Genomic DNA, 16,833 nt, shown 5'->3' on the forward strand with positions numbered 1-16,833 from the left:
ATTTTGAACTCCAAAAAAAATTAAAAGCCCCCAAATCCTTCTGATAATGTGGGGAAAATATTAAAACTTATGTTGACTTTTAATTTCATATTAATTTTTATTTTGGAGTATATTCTATGGTATATACTTGTATAACCAGTTACTACGTTGTTATACATAAATGATTTCTAAGCGTACATTAATCAAGATTACCATTGAGATGAAAAAATCCAAACTTTTATTTATTTATTTATGGTTAATGTGAGGAAAACTCCAATTTCTTTCTTTCTTTCTTTGTTCCTTTTTAGATATAGAGTGTTACTTTGTCGCCCTCAGTAGAGTACTGTGGCGTCACAGCTCATAGCAACCTCCAGCTCTTGGGCTTAGGTGATTCTCTTGCCTAGGCCTCCCGAGTAGCTGGGACTACAGGCGCCTGCCACAATGCCCAGCTATTTTTTTGTTGCAGTTTGGCCAGGGCCAAGTTTGAACACACCACCTTGGTATATGGGGCCGGCACCCTACTCACTGAGCCATAGGCACCACCTGGAAAACTCCAGATTTTTAAAGACCAATTTGTCTAGAAAATAGCAACTACAGTTGTTAATAGGAACTTTAGGGCTTAAAGAACATTAGAGATTTCAATCGTAATGATTCATTTTTTCCATTATACTATTATTTTACAGGGAGAGATTTTTGTATATTAAAATACTTAAGAACATGGACACTTACAGGCAGCCAAATCTAGGATTAAGCATAAAGTCTTCATATACTAATGTATGCCCTTTAGTAAATTCAGTCTCTTCAAGCCTAAGTTTCTTTTACCTCTAAAATGAAAGGAATTTCACCAGAATGTATTGAATTCTATAAAAAGAATTAAGTAAGATACATAAAATACCTGTCTTATTATAAGAGCTTTATAAATATTAGCTCTGTTTATTACTACTATAAGTAACAGAAGAATCCCTACACAAGTACTGACAAAATCCTGGAAAGTTCTCTCAGCACTGAAAGGGTCAGATGGATTTGCCAAAGTGGAAGTTACACTACTGTAAGGAGCCTGCCCTGCTAGAGGAGCAGAAAGCCCAGAAAGAAGTCCTGGCTGCAGCTGAGACTCTTCAGGAAACTGCTGGATGAAGAAAGTGACCACAAAAACTGGTATATACCGGTTGCCTATAATTATGATCAGCATCCTTTTTTCATTCTCAAAGAGAGCGTCAGTATTGGCAGCAAATTATATGGTTCATACTACAGATGGAGAAATCCAAGATTTTAGATACAAGATTTATTTAAGAGAAGTAATGGCAGCATGTGACTGCATAAATGATTCAGAGTCATTCTAAGAAAACAAAGCTGAGCACGTACTGCAGGGAAAACTATGGTCACTATATTATCTTGTGACTGCGGAAGAAAAAGACCTGTGATTCCATTGGCAGTAGTTAAAGTTGGAAACCAAACTCAGGCTAATTAAAGTCAGGCTCCAGGGAAACAAAATCAGGGACCCAAGAATCAAATATCTGAAGAAAATGAAATAACAAAGAATAGCCAGAATGAAGGCATCAGAAGCACTTTGGGAGGATGGAGTAGATACAGGCATCATACTAAATTGCTCGGATGAGCTGTGTCGTCCGATTCCTCCCTTTTGGAGTTTGGATGTACAGGATGGAAGTTAAGGCCGTCAGCTGTTGTCTTTCTGAATTTAAATATTCTTTGGCCTTGAAAATTTTCATGTGGCTTACTCTTTTCTTTTTCGCCTCATCATTTGAGAGCTGGTTTATTTCACCTGTTCACTATTTACCATCAGCTATGTGCTAGCCTTCATGTTAGGAGAGGACAATTCAAATGAAACTGAATTCTTCCCCTCAAGAAATGAGTGTGTGGTAGGGTAGACGTGTACAGATGAAAAAGAATAGATTAAAATTAGCATGTCGAATGCTCTGATAGACATGAGTGGTTGCAAGTTACCAGCAGCTTCCAAGAGGAGATCAGCAGTCTTCCTCAGAGAACATGCCTGCCTTAGAGTTTCTAGCCGTGTAATCTGCAGAGGCTGCCCTTGTCACTGTCATCAACATGTTTCATTTTAATTGTAAGTATTATCACTACTTCACTACTAGTTCCTTGTCTCCATATTTGCCTTTCTACTCCCCACGGAGAGACATACACATAAATGTACACTCTGACTGCAGGATCCTAGTGCCAGCATATAAAGTGTCCTCAGTAGATACTGAATTTAATTGCCAACTGAGCTGATTTTTAAATGTATGTAATTAATTCCATAGCAGGCATGGTAGGTAGAGTTTTCAGAAAATATGGAACAACCTATTCAAAAACACAGGGCAAGCAGAACTTGTTCAAAGGACCACAGTGACTTTTGGAGAGAAGAAATTAGACTAGATACTGAAGTTCCTTGTGTGTCATACTAAGGACTTTAGATTTTTTAATATTAAAGGCAATTAGAAATCATTAAAAAGTTTTAAGCAGGGTAGTAAGAGGTCAAAAATGAAAATACAAATTTGAGAATTACTTGAGGATAGAGGGTAGTTGTCTTAGGCTGTTTTGTGTTGCTGTACCTGAGACTGGGTTAATTATAAAGAAAAGAGGTTTATTTAGCATACAATTCTGCAGACTGGGAAGTTCAAGAATGTTTATCTGGACTGCTCAGGAAGGCCACATGTTGGGCCAAACATGACAGTGGTCAAATGGGACGTGGACATGTGCAAGGAGGCAGAACACGAGGGTAGCCTTGCCTTACACAATCCACTGTTGAGGGAACTAATTCATTTTCAGGGGATCCGGAACTCACACTCCCAAGAGGCACATTAATTTATTCATGAGTATCCACCCCTGTGACCCAAACACCCCCGACTAGCCCTACCTCCCAACAGTGCTCACTGGCAATTAAACTTCAATGTGAGTTTTGGCAGGGACAGTTCACATCCAAACCATAGCAGTATTTGAATACAAAATAAGAGATAGATCAACCAGAGATAATTTATAGAGTAAGAAGAGACAAAGTATTAAATTCTTAGCCACACCAGCATAGGTGAACCAAGGAATGAGTGAACAAAGGAAACTGAAAAGTATCAGGAATAAGAGCAAACCAAGAGAATATGGCATCTTGGAATCAAAAGCAGAGTCTAAAAGAAGTAAGCAACGATCCACATGAAGTTCTGATGTGAAGTATGATAACGCACTGAATGCCTTTTCTCCATACTACATTGTATTCCTTGGTGTAAAGAAGATAAGCAAAACATGTATTTGCATTTTAATTTGGGAGAAGTTTTATAGGATTAAAAACAGGATTTCTTTAATGCTATGACCAAACTGAAATATCATTTTCTTGTTTTTCTGTGCTGTGCTGGTAGTAATTAAAAGGTACTGCGATAACCTCTTCCTTTACCCCGAAATTATGGGGTTATAGCATTTTGCTTCAGATATTTATGCAGTATCTCTCAATAGATAAACCTTATTTTATGCAAGTCCCCAAATTACCTTTTGCATTGTTAACATAAATGTCTGATACTTACAAAGATCTCTTAAATTTTATGTCTGAGTTAATGTGAATATGCCCTATAACAAAGTGCTGTTTACTGCCTGGCTTGAAGGCAGTTATCTCACATAGTAGTAATAATCTCCCACCTCCCTCCCCCAGGACCTCGCTGAAGCAGCCATCTCCAAGAACCCCTCACAGTACACTTTCTTCTCCCTATTCCTCTATCAAAGCAGGGACTACTAAGGCAGCAGTTCTCAACCTGTGGGTCACAACCCCTTTGGGGGTCAAACGGCCCTTTCACAGAGATCGCCTAAGACCATCCTGCATATCAGATATTTACACTACAGTTCATAACAGTAGCAAAATTACAGTTATAAAGTAGCAATGACAATAATTTTATGGTTGGGGGTCACCATAACATGAGGAACTGTGTTAAAGGGTCGCAGCGTTAGGAAGGTTGAGAACCACTGTACTAAGGCAAGAGGAAGATCTTGTCAGAGCTATTTCCTAGCCTTCTAAGTTAAATGAGAAAAAAAAGCTGAACATAAATGAACAAGAAAAAAATAATAGGGGCTTGAGGATCTGTCTTTTTGAAGAAAGATTTCTTTCTTTAAATTTCATACCGTAGACCAACTCTGCTGAATACTTTTTTCCCCCCGTCCTGAGTTTTGATCCCTGTCCCTTGTGTCAGTGTATCACCCCAGTAGGCCTCTCATTAGCATCATTAGCATATTTTTTTCCCTCCAGGGCCAGTTCAGTGCTGGTTCTATAAGGCAACAGGTGTTAGAGAAGATTCTAGAACCAGAAGAACTATAGAAAGACTGGAAAATAGGATGAAGAATATATTCTACAGCAGTGATTACACAGCCTGAGAAATTTAGGGCGGAGAACTTGGGTCCTGGGGTAATATTCCAAAACCCAATAATCATATCAGGATTTTAGGTTAGATTGAAGCCAGGAAAACCATGATAAACCAAAGTTGGAATCTGTGTAGACACTGCCAAATAAAACACAGAGGAGGGCAGCAAATCCACATATAAAATCAGAAAGGAGCAAGAGATCAAACAGGAACCTTGCTAATAAGGGAGGATCTTGATGACAGAGTCAGCATTCTGATTTTGACTTAACTTTTTCTTTTCACTGAGTGATTAAAGAAAATTTTTTTTCTACCAGGAGAATTCATTTGTGGTCTCTCTGATTGATTCTGTTCAACCTCTCCTATGTTAATTCCCAGAGCTTCGCAAGGGAAACCTTGCCTTGTGTTTCATTTAGAAGCCAGACATTTAGTAGGTTTGCCTTCCTTTTCCTTTTTCTCATACTGTGTGAAATCTTATTTATTTTCCTGGCTGAGGGCTTTCCATTTAACTGTGCCTTCAGTTGGGTAAGCGCTTTCTTGTGTTTTTGGCATGTCTAGCTTCTCATAATGCACTTCATTTTTCCTTTAATTTTTTTATTGTGGTAAAATATATAACCTAAAATTTGCCATTTAGCTATTTTTAACTATACAGTTCAGTGTTGTTCAATAGATTCATAATATACAGCCATCACTTCCATGCCTCTCCATAACTTTTTAGTCTTATAAAATCATCGCACAATGCGTTTTGGTAAGGCTTTCTCTAACTGTGCTATTCAAAGGAACCCCAGCATTCACCTGTTGTATCTTTTATCAGATTACCATGTTTTATTTTCTTCATACAACTCACTTCTGTTGTGACATGCTTTTTTATTTATGTTAGGATTTATGTGTGATTAAGTATATATTAGCTAATTTATTTTAATGAATTTATAGGTTGGTTAAATCCAATCAAACCCCCATAGAGAAGTTTTACTATGCTGAAACTAGTTTATGTTTTCATCCCAAGGAACTTGTTCAAATGTGTAGTTCACAACCTTATATGTTTTACAAGCTTAATTTTGTAATAGTATGAAAGCTGCGAAAGACTGTAGATTGTATTGGAAGCAAAGGAAAGGTGTAAGTTTTGGGAGAGTGCCTCACTTAGTACAAGACTAAAGCTAATTTTTTGAGCTTCTTGCAATGCCTAGCTCACACCTTAAAAATACGGCTGGGAAGGAAAGGGTAAGATGGTCAGTGATGAACAGCCAGATTTTAGGGGTCAAAGGAAGGAAAACATGAGCCAGTAAAAGGAGAGAAATTGGGCATAGAAACATTACATGAGATCCAGTTGTAATTGGAAGAAGGAGCTAATAGAGAAAGATGTGAAAAGTGATGGAAAAAGAAAGTATTATGGATGGTAAGACTCATAAGGAATGGGGAAGAATCAAGGACGCAAAATAGATTAAGAGGAAAGACAAAGATTTGAGAGCACCCGGACAGAGGTGCAGAAAAAGATGATAGGGTCTCATGGTGACTTTTTAAAAAATGGAGGTAAAATTCACATTCCATTAAAATGACCATTTTAGCCATTTAGCATGAACAATTCCTTGGCTTTTAGTAATTCCACAGTGTCATGCAGCCATCAGCACCAATTCCAGGGCTTTTCATTACTCCAGAAAGAAATCTCATCTCTGTCAAGTAGCCATTTCCCATTCCTTCCTCCCCTAGCCACTTGGTGACCACTAATCTACTAATCTACTTTCTGTCTCTGTGGATTTCCTTGTTCTGGGAATAATGCTGCTGGGAACATGCATGTATACATTTGTACACTATGATCAATTATAAAATATCTGTCCTCACACCCTTTCTAAGCTTTCCAAAACTATTGTCTGAATTTTAAATTTAAAAATTTACTATAAAAATGTTATAAAAATCAGGGCAGCACCTGTGGCTCAAAGGAATAGGGCACCAGCCCCATATGCCGGAGGTGGCGAGTTTAAACCCAGCCCCGGCCAAAAAATAATAATAATAATAACTTTTTTAAATGTTATAAAAATCATTGCATACATTTAAAATCACTTATCTAATTAAATTTTAATGGATTTTTCTTTTGAAAAATAAAATTAGATTTTCATGGAAAATTATAAATAAAATCTTCTTAAATCCTGATTTAGTTCCTTGACACTAAGGGCTAGAATTCTACATAGCTCTTAAAGTAATTACGTATCAAATGATTTTCATGGCCATGGGAACTCCATTATTGATTTGACCAGATACTAACCCTGCTCTCCTTCCCAAGAGGGTCCTTGCTCATTGAGAGCAAGTTATTGAGGTTGAAACGAGTACATTTTTACTTAGACACCTTACTGTGATTGACATATTAATGCAATACTGTTCTTCAGTTATTTTAAAATTAGCCTATAAAAGGTTGGTGTTTAATCTACCATTATGTTTCCCATTTATGTGGGAAGATGAATGCTGTCCAAATGATTTAGATTTAATTTTATTTTTTAATTTTTTTTGCAGTTTTTGACGGGTGCTGGGTTTGAACCCACCACCTCTGGCATATGGGGCTGGCGCCCTACTCCTTTGAGCCACAGGCACTGCCCTTATTTAGATATTTTTAAACTTATTAAGGTCTATTGCTATTGAATTATTGTGCTGCATTTTTACCATATTTATATGTATTACTTTTCCCCCCATGGCCTCATCCCTTTCACAACGGTCTCTGCATTATGTCACAACAAGCAAGCCTCTTGTATTTGATGTTACTAAATGTAATTTTGACCTCTCTTTGCAAATATTCAATAGGTAGGATATTTACCTCTATGAGTGTTGACTCTGTGTTCTTTGGTTTAATATACTACTATTCCCCCATCTCCACCATTCCAATTTCAGAATTGGAAACTTTGGGCTTTGTAATACAGACTGGGCTTTTAAATAATAATGACAATAATGATGATGTGCTAGTAAATAAAATCAATGTCAGGCTTTTCCTAAGCTTGGTCTGTATTGGACATACTAATTTGTTATCTGGAGAACCTTTAGTCTCTTTGAATTTAAAACTAAAATCTAAAATAAGTCAGGTTTTTAGAAATACAAATTTGGTTTTAATTACAGAGTTCTTCCAGGTGACATTCTCTTATTTTTTATAACCTCATTTATTAGGCCTAACCTTTTCAAGAGCAAGGACTAAAGTCATATAGATTTTTTTTAATCATCTATAGTGGCTAGCCCAGTAGCCTGTGGATAGTAAATACCGTATCTCAGTAATAGGTTATTAAAATTGTTGGGAGTAGCCACCAACCTATAGATGTGAAATCCCAAAATGAGATGCCAAATATCATAGCTTTATATTCAAAAAGAAAAGGTTGAGAACATGTTTCATGATTATTTGAGTGGGCAGGGAGGGAGGTGCTATCTCCTTGACCCTAGCCTACAGGTTGTGAGGTAGGGGGCACAGGTCACTCCTCAAATAGAGATGTAATCTACTGGGATCAAGAGAACACATGGAAGCCACTCCCCACTCCTAAGGCAAATAAGGTGTCTTTAAACTTCTGCCATGCCCAGAGCTCTGATAGTGCAAGTTCACAAAGAAGATTATTTCTCCCCATCTCTCCCCCATACCATTCTCCCTTCCTTTGCTCCTTCTCTGGAAGAATTAGGACCTGACTAGCAAACTTGGAGTGCAAGGTTCTGTTAGGAAAGAAGTACAAAAATTAGACAGGTATCTGATTTCAGCCCCTCCCCCTATCCATAGACTTCTAGCCTAAAGAAATCCCTTGCTAGATGAGAGAGCCAGGTTTTGTACTAGGTCATATTTGGGTTTTGATTGAGACCTGGTCAGAGTGGGGAAGGGAAGAGAAGCGTGAGCCTAGGGCTAACATTCTGCATTTGAAATATCTTTGAACCGTCCAGGAAGATGGATGACAGGTAAGCAACTGTTTATAGTTGGTAATAGAAATAAAGCTTTGCAGATGGATGAACAGAATCTAGAAGGAAAGATAAGAAAACCTAGCAAACTTGGTCTTGGCTTTGAGGAGCTCTCAAATTCTGAGATCAGATTGTGATGCTTATAAGTATACATCAGATTGTGTATAGTTATTAAATATGAAAAGTATAATTTTCAAGTAGATCTAAACTGTTTACATCCTCTTTATTTTCACTCAAAAGTGGTCTCAAATGTTCACAGAAATGAACAGATAGGGATTTCAATCTATTCTAGTCATTGCTATCATAAGTTTTTCAACACTACCAAACATACTTAGATGTTAAATTTGTGGGAAATCTTCATTTCCTATATAGAAGTGTTTCAGACCTACCACTTTTTTAAAAATAAATAATTGTAATTTCTCTAGTAATACATGTGTAGCTGTTTCTGATGCTTTAAAAGGACTCTTTCGAAACTCATCTGAGTACTTTATGTACAACTTCAGCACCCTTTCCTCAAAGCATCGATTCTTTGTGTATGTTTTATTATCATTTCAAAATATAATAGTGTTAGAAGTAATTTGGAGAGATTTATTATATTTTATTTGAAACTGCTGGAAATCATGGTTTTAATATGTATTAGAATTAAATATCAATCAGAAAATCATGTAAGGTAACTTCGAAATTAAAGTTCAGAGGGATGGAAAAATGCAAGTAATTATATGTGGTTATTTTTTACATACTAATTTCAAACTTAAGGTATATTTTTTTCTAGTAATTATAAAAATGAGGAAGTAAACTTTAGTAAATTTGTAATTCAATGACTTGAGTTAGATATGATTTTTAATTTTCTTTTTTATTTTTAGAGACAGAGTCTTTCTTTGCCGCCCTCAGTAGAGTGCCGTGCCGTCACATGGCTCACAGCAACCTCCAACTCTTGGGCTTAAGCGATTCTCTTGTCTCAGCCTCCTGAGTAACTGGGACTACAGGCGCCCACCACAAGGCCCGGCTATTTTTTGTTGCAGTTTGGCAGGGGCTGGGTTTGAACCTGCCACCCTCAGTATATGGGGCTGGTGCCTTAATCACTGAGACACAGGCACCGGCCCAATTTTTAATTTTCTTAAAGACAGGCACAAATAACTTGAATAGCTCTAATTTGCTCTCTTGGCTAATGAGATTAAAAGTAGAGCACAGAGGTGTATTCAGGTGTTCTTACTCCTGTGGTTAAACTTAATTCATTCTAATATTTAGAAACAATTTTTCCCTGCTATGCACAGTGCTATCATGATTACAAAAATTCATACTTTATTTGAAGTTTGTAACGTATGATTTGTTCTTAAAGGGAAGGTAATTTGTCAGTACTAAAGCATAATTCTTAAAAACTATGTTTGAATTAAATATTGTATGGTAAGGCCATTTAGTGGTAAAATGTTCCAGTGAACATGTTTTAGTGCATTTGAAAATCTGATGGTATATTTCACTAAATATGAACTTTAGAGTTTATCAAATAGCCTATACCATTATAAATTAAATTAAAAATTTTACTAGAAAATAGTTTTATCACTAAAGTTTTACATAGTCTATAGAAATTGAAGGCTTAAGATCCTTTTTTACAAATTGCTCAAATGCATATTTTTTTGATTGTACAATCAGAGCCACAAACAATAGCTATAAAGAATAAGCATTGGGAACAAAGTAGAGACTTACTAATAAAATGGAATGTTAAACTTTATAAGACTAAAACTTTTCCAGTGTATTCAGCAATATCCGGGGCCTATAATATACCAGGAAATGAGTAAGATTCAGGTCCTGCTCATAACAAAAAGCATATGATTGTTTGTCTCTGTATTTAGAACTTTTCAAAAGAGTTGACCATTGACAACCTGCTTTTTTAAAAAGTTGATCTGTGTATAGGCCCGGGAATCTTTATTTCAAAGGTCTTCAAGTGATCATTAGGCAAATAAAGCTTAGAATTATCTGTATGCTACATCATGCAGTACAGTCTGTTATTTAGAGCCTTAGGAAATCATATGCATAAATTTAACTCATATGGAAACATTAACATTTGATAGAAAAGGAACAGATAAAATGAGCCATGTGCTTATAGTTTCTCAACATAATTTCTCAAGAACAACAAAGAAACAAAGTGAAAAGGTACCTTTCTCTAACTTTGCATTATTGTATTGTTTCACAACATTATTAAATCTTTTAACAAATCAAATACAGTGCCTTGAAATTTCCTGTATCTAATCAAATAATACATTTGCTAAACATAAAAAAGAGTTACTTTTACATAAGTTGCAACTAGGCATTTTCTTCTATCCCACCATTCCTAGTAAATGTTACTCTTAAGCAGATTTTCCTCATTTTTGAAATTGCCTACTGAAATTAGAGTATTTTATTTGCCATTTAAGTTAATAATAGTATGTACATATTAATCTGGTACCCACACTTTTTATTTTCCCTTTATGAAATAATTCTTTCCCTCGTAGGTGTTTGGAGTAGATGACAATCAGGACTATAATAGGCCTATTGTCAATGAAAAACATAAAGATCTAATAAAAGATTGGACTCTTAATTCTGCTGCAGTAGTAATGGAAGAAAGAAAACCTCTGACTACACCTGGATTTTACAACTCAGAGGTATACATCTCTTCTATGTACTTAACTTTTTACATGCGTAGATTGTAAATTTTTATCATTTTTAGATTATTTTACGTAATTAATAGGTCTCCTTGTAAAATTCTTCTAAAAACTCAAGTTTCACAATTTTTTGTTCCTAAAATAATTCTGCAGTAATTCCATTTTAGTTTTTATTAGCTTTTTAAAGTTAGGATTATTTTCTGAGGGTGGAAAATACTATATTTCAGTAAGCAGTTAATGAGCTATATGCTCACAGTTCTAATTTACATTATGCGATGAAACAAGAAACATATACCACTTACAATTTATAGGAAGTATTTTTGGAACTGAAACACCTTTATATCATGCCAGGAAAAATTATGCAAGTTGCTACCTGATAGACACCACTATATACCTCAGTAAGTGCCAGTGCAGTACAGCCCAAGATATGATTAGAATAATGTGAAATTAATTAAAGTTGTCTTGGTTAAGATAGTTAGAGAGTCAACTTGGGATAGTAGAGCTAGAAAGGCCTGAGCATAAATTCCAGAGCTGCCATTTGTAGTTAGTGTCTTATCTTCAGTTTTCTCATCTGTACAAATGTTTTTGAGAAAACCGATTACAGAGAAGTTAATGAAGTCTATACAGCACCCAGCATAGTACCTGCCTGTGATTTATGCACTTAACAAATGTTCTTTCCCTTATCTGAAATACTAGAATTTCATTCCACATTAGTGTGTGTAATGTAAGAAATGCACATAATTCAGAAGCATTAATTGTTACTTAAATAATAAGAACTAACATTCAAGGGAAGCTTTCTGTGTGTAATTTTAAAAATAAGGAAATTGAAGTACATAGAAATTAGCTTGGCTCAGGTCTTACAACTAGTAGTTTGTGGAGCCAGAATTTGAACCTTTAGCACCCTTTCTTTCTTTTTTTTTTCTTTTTTTTAGATTCATTAAAGAATTTGTATTTTTTTATTTTCTTTTTCATTGTTTGGGATTCACTGAGGGTACAAAGAATTAGGTCGCACTAATTGTAAGTCCCTCTTACATTTGTATCCTGCCCCCCAAAGAGGTGTGCCATACACCTTGGCCCCCCATCTCCCTCCATCCTCCCCTCTACCCACTCCCTCTATCCCCTACCCCACCCCTTCCTTGTATTAGCTAATCTACTGCCTTGATACTCAAATTGAGTACATCAAGTTATGCATCTCCATTCTTGTGATGCTTATTAAGAAGAATGTGTTCCTTCTCAATCTAGGTTAACACAAAAGATATAAAGTCTCCATCTTTCTTAGTGGCTGAATAGTATTCCTGATATACATATACCACAGCTTGTTAATCCATTCCTGGGTTGGTGGACATTTAGGCTGTTTCCACATTTTTGCAATTGTAAATTGAGCTGCAATAGATTGTCCAGTGCAAATGTCCTTATGATAAAAGGATTTTTTTTTCTTTTGGTAGATGGCTAGTAATGGGATTGTAGGATCAAATGGGAGGTCTACTTTGAGTTCTTTGAGGATTCTTCATACTTCCTTCCAAAGGTTGTATTAGTTTTGCAGTCCCACCAGCAATGTAAAATGTTCCTTTCTCTCCACATCCACAACAGCAGCTTTGAAACTTTGATGTGGGCCCTTCCCCCTTGGGTTAGATGATATCTCAGGGTGGTTTTGATTTGCATTTCTCTGATGATTAGGGATGATGAGCATTGTTTCATATGTTTGTTAGCCATTTTTCTGCCTTTATAGAGGGTTCTATTCATGTTTCTTGCCCAGTGACATGTGGGATTGTTTACTCTTTTTTTTGTTCATTAATTTGAGTTCTCTGTAGATCCTAGTTAACAAGCTTTTGTCAGATCTATAATATGCAAATATATTTTCCCATCCTGAAGGTTGTCTTTGGTTGCTTTTGTTGTTGTTTCCTTAGCTGTACAGAAGCTTTTCCATTAGGTTCCATTTGTTTATTTTTCTTGTTGTTATATTTGCCACTGACGTCTTCTTCATAAAATCTTTCCCTAGGCTGATAACTTCAAGTGTTTTCCCCACCATTTTTTTGAGGATTTTTATTGTTTCTTGCCTTAGATTTAAATCTTTTATCTATCTTCAATTAATTTTTGTAAGTGGTGAGAGATGGGGGTCCAGTTTCAGACTTTGACATGTGGTTATTCAATTCTCCTAGACCAATTTATTGAATAGGGATTCTTTTCCCCAGTGTATGTTTTTGTTTGGTTTATCAAATAATCAGGTGACTGTAAAGTGTCAGTTTTATCTCATAGTTTTCTATTCAGTTCCAAATGTCTGTGTCTCTATTTTTGTGCCAATACCATACTGTTTTGATCACTATCACCTTGTAGTATAGCTTAAAGTCTAGTAGGGTGATACCCCCAGGTTTGTTTTTATTACTAAGAATTGCCTTGGCCATAGGGGGGTTTTATGGTTCCATACAAAATGAAGAATTATTTTTTCCAAATCTTGAAAGTATGATAATGGTATTTTAATGGGGATTCCATTGAATGTATAGATTACTTCAAGAAGTATAGACATTTTGGAAGTGTTGATATACTTCCAAGCTATAAGCATGGTATGTTCTTCCATTTGTTAATGTTGTCTACTATTTCTTTTCTTAGGGTTTTGGAATTTCCTTTGTAGAGATACTTCACCTCTTTTGTTAGGTATATTCCTAGTTACTTCTTTTTTTTCCCCATTGTTTATTTATTTATTTAATTAGTTGGAACTACTAAGAAGGGAATTGATTAGCTTCTCATCTTGGCTGTTACTGGCATATAGAAAGGCTACTGATTTGTGGACATTGATTCTATATCCCGAGACATTACTATATTTTTTGGTCACTTCCAACAGTTGGGGTTCTCTAAGTATAAGATCATATCATCAGCAAAGAGCAAGAGTTTGACCTCCTCTGCCCCCATTTGGATGGCCTTTATGTCCTTTAATGCCTGATTGGATCGGCTAGAACTTCCAGCACTATGTTGAATAGCAGTAGAACTTTGTAAGATTCTTGTTCTAAGTGGAAAAGCTTTAGTTTTACTCCATTCAGTATAATATTAGCTGTGGGTTTGTCATAGATGGCTTTGATCAGTTTAAGAAATGTGCCACCTATGCCTGTATTCTTTAGTGTTCTAATTAGAAAAGGATACTGAATTTTTTTTGAATGCTTTCTCTGTGTCTATTGAGAGGATCATATGGTCCTTGTTTTTTCTTCTGTTGATATGGTGAATTTCATTTATGGACTTGCATATGTTAAACCAGCCTTGCATCCCTGGGTTGAAACCTACTTGATTGTGATGAATATTGGCTAGGATTTTATTAGGAATTTTTGCATCTATCTATATACATTTGAAATTGGTCTGAAGTTCTCCTTTTTAGTTGGGTCTTTTCCTAATTTTGGTATCAGGGTGATGTTTGCTTCATAGAGCATGTTGGAGAAGATTCCTTCCTTCTTAGTCTTTTGGAATAATTTCTGCAGCATGGGTGTGAGCACTGCTCTGAAGGTTTGATATAATTCTGGTTTGAAGCTGTCCAGACCAGGGCATTTTTTTTGTGAGGAAATTTTTTATTATTTCTTTGATCTCAGTTCTTGGTATTGGTCTGTTCAAGAGATCTGTTTCTTCTTGGTTAAGTGTAGGGAGAGGGTGTGATTCCAAGTATTGGTCCATTTCCTCCACATTGTTAAATTTCTGGATATAGAGTTTCTTATAATACTCAGAGATGATCATTTATATCACCTTTTATTTCTTAACTCATTCTTTGATTTATGTTATATACTACCTCTTGGGAAATGAGCTAATTTTTAATGTACAAATTATTAAATATGAATAAGAAATAGTGAGGCATAAGTAAAAAATCACATAAATAAAATGTTGCATTTGTATGAAATATAAGTATTTTTATAAACAGATAAGTAGTTCTGTATGTTTGTTGATTAATGTTAACATTTTCTCTTCATTGTCTACTATTTCCTGAATATTGGCACAGCAATTACTATTTTAGTGTTCTTTATTCTCCTTTGGAAAATTTTCTGGTTTCTGTTTTTCTGGTGTTAATTTACTTATTGAAAGCAGGTGAAAGTTACCTGAGGCTATCTTTTGATACCCTTATTAATTTAGGAGGGATTACAGTGAATGTGAATTTAAATAGACTTCTTCTTCTCTTCTCTACTTTTTCAACATATGCCTGGTAAAATTTATCTAGCCCCAGTATGTTCCTGGCTTTCTACCTGACAAGTCATTAGAACACTCTTCATAGAATGGTTTTACATAATTGTATGTCAGTGAACCCATGCTAGTGGGTATTCTTAGCATGGTCCTAATGGCTCTAGTATCACCTTCGGTACTCAGAAATGTAGTCAGGTACCACAAAACCTTGGAAGGGAATTCAGAGAATCAGCAGGCTTAGGTATCTTTTGGTTTCATTGTATGTGGTGTCATTGTCTATATTTACTATTTTAACCTACTGATTTTGAAATCATGTAGTATGTAATATGCATGAAATCTTTGGTTCATCATATACATACACATTTTTTTTTTGGTAGGACAGGGTCTTTTTTTGTCATCCAAGGTAGAATGTAGTAGCATGATCATAGTTCACTACAATGTAAAATTCCTGAGCACAAGCAGTCCTTCAATATTAGCCTCCCTTATAGCTGAGACTCCTGACATGTGCCACCATGCCCAACTCATTATTTTATTTTTTGTAGAAATAGGTTCTCACTCTCTTGTTCAGGATGGCCTTGAACTTCTGGGCTCATGCAGTCTTTCTGCCTTGGCCTCCTGAAGGCATGAGTAACTGTGCCAGGCAATTTCATCTGTATTTATCCTGTCATCCTTATTTAATGAAACAAATATTTCATTAAAGGTATCAGATATTGATAAATCTGTATCTGATACCTTTAATGAAATATGTGTTTTGAGTAGTGCAAATAACCTTTCCATTTCCTAGTTGTCATTACAGTCTCAGTATGAACCCTTGGCTTGCAATTTGAGTTACACAGTGTCATTTTTAGTGATGTAATTTTTTTCCAGAGAAAATTTTTATTTTCTAGAGAATTTTCATTTTTAATAAAATTAAATTTATTAAATAAAAATATATCAAGGTGAGATTTAATTATACCTGTGTATGACAAGTTAATATGACATTTTCTTTCATGAGAGTCAGATTTGTATAGGCTACATTATTGCATTCTCTTATTTTTCTCCTCAGGAAGGCACATCTTCATCTGGAAGCAAACGTTGGGTTTCACAGTGGGCTAGTTTGGCAGCTAATCATACAAGACATGATCAAGAAGAAAGGTTAATGGAATTGTCTGCACCAGCTCCTTTAGAGAATGGTATTTCCTTTCTTCCTTTCTTTTTTTTCTTCTTCTCTCTGTTTTTGTGAACATATTTCAGTTGCTAAAAAACAATCTAAATCTATATAGTGAGAAGTAAATTAGAGTTAAATATATTCACATGCTCACACTCCGTAGGTGATTTTGTAACATGTACAAAGGTGATATTTATCAGACATTTTGTATTTTGAGAGATTTTAAGCTGGGGAAAAATTTCAAGTAATAAAACATTTTTTTTTAACATTTTGTATACTTCATAAGTTGAAACTTTCTGAGGACAGATGGAGGATTTAGTAGTTCATTCTGAGGCACTTTTCCTTTTAGTTGCAGATTGTTTTTTGTTCTCTTCAAGTTTGGTTTTTAAACTTTATATTTTTACTTATAAATGAAAAGTCTTTCTACTGTTTCTGATTTGCTCATATCTTAGGATAGTATTTTATTTTAACTAATGATGTAGATATTATTAAAGTGTAATCCTAACTGAAGATAAGTAAATGATTGTAGGTGATGCATGTATATGTGACTATGAATTTACACATATTACATATATGAATAAAAATTTAAAACTATGACTAAGATAGATCCATTCACAAATGCAGCAATTATTTTTGAGCCTACTGTATGCCATGTATT

The 16,833-nt window shown here is 35.2% G+C and overlaps 1 protein-coding gene across 11 annotated transcripts in view; it reads left to right on the top strand.

The window, feature by feature from the left end:
- The window catches only part of CEP170 (centrosomal protein 170), a 105,491-nt gene that overhangs the window by 39,381 nt on the left and 49,277 nt on the right, over nucleotides 1–16,833 (top strand). For 10 of the 11 annotated variants that reach the window (XM_023518543.1, XM_023518544.1, XM_023518545.1 and 7 more), the window contains 2 exons: nucleotides 10,727–10,876; nucleotides 16,074–16,200. In XM_023518543.1, the coding sequence (XP_023374311.1) occupies nucleotides 10,727–10,876; nucleotides 16,074–16,200 (277 nt within the window). The remainder of the gene's footprint in view (nucleotides 1–10,726; nucleotides 10,877–16,073; nucleotides 16,201–16,833) is intronic. The other variant, XM_023518553.1, reaches the window with a different exon arrangement.

Source organism: Otolemur garnettii, unplaced genomic scaffold (assembly GCF_000181295.1).
Source record: "Otolemur garnettii isolate 467f Iridium unplaced genomic scaffold, OtoGar3 scaffold00141, whole genome shotgun sequence".
Taxonomy (NCBI): Eukaryota; Metazoa; Chordata; class Mammalia; order Primates; family Galagidae; genus Otolemur; species Otolemur garnettii.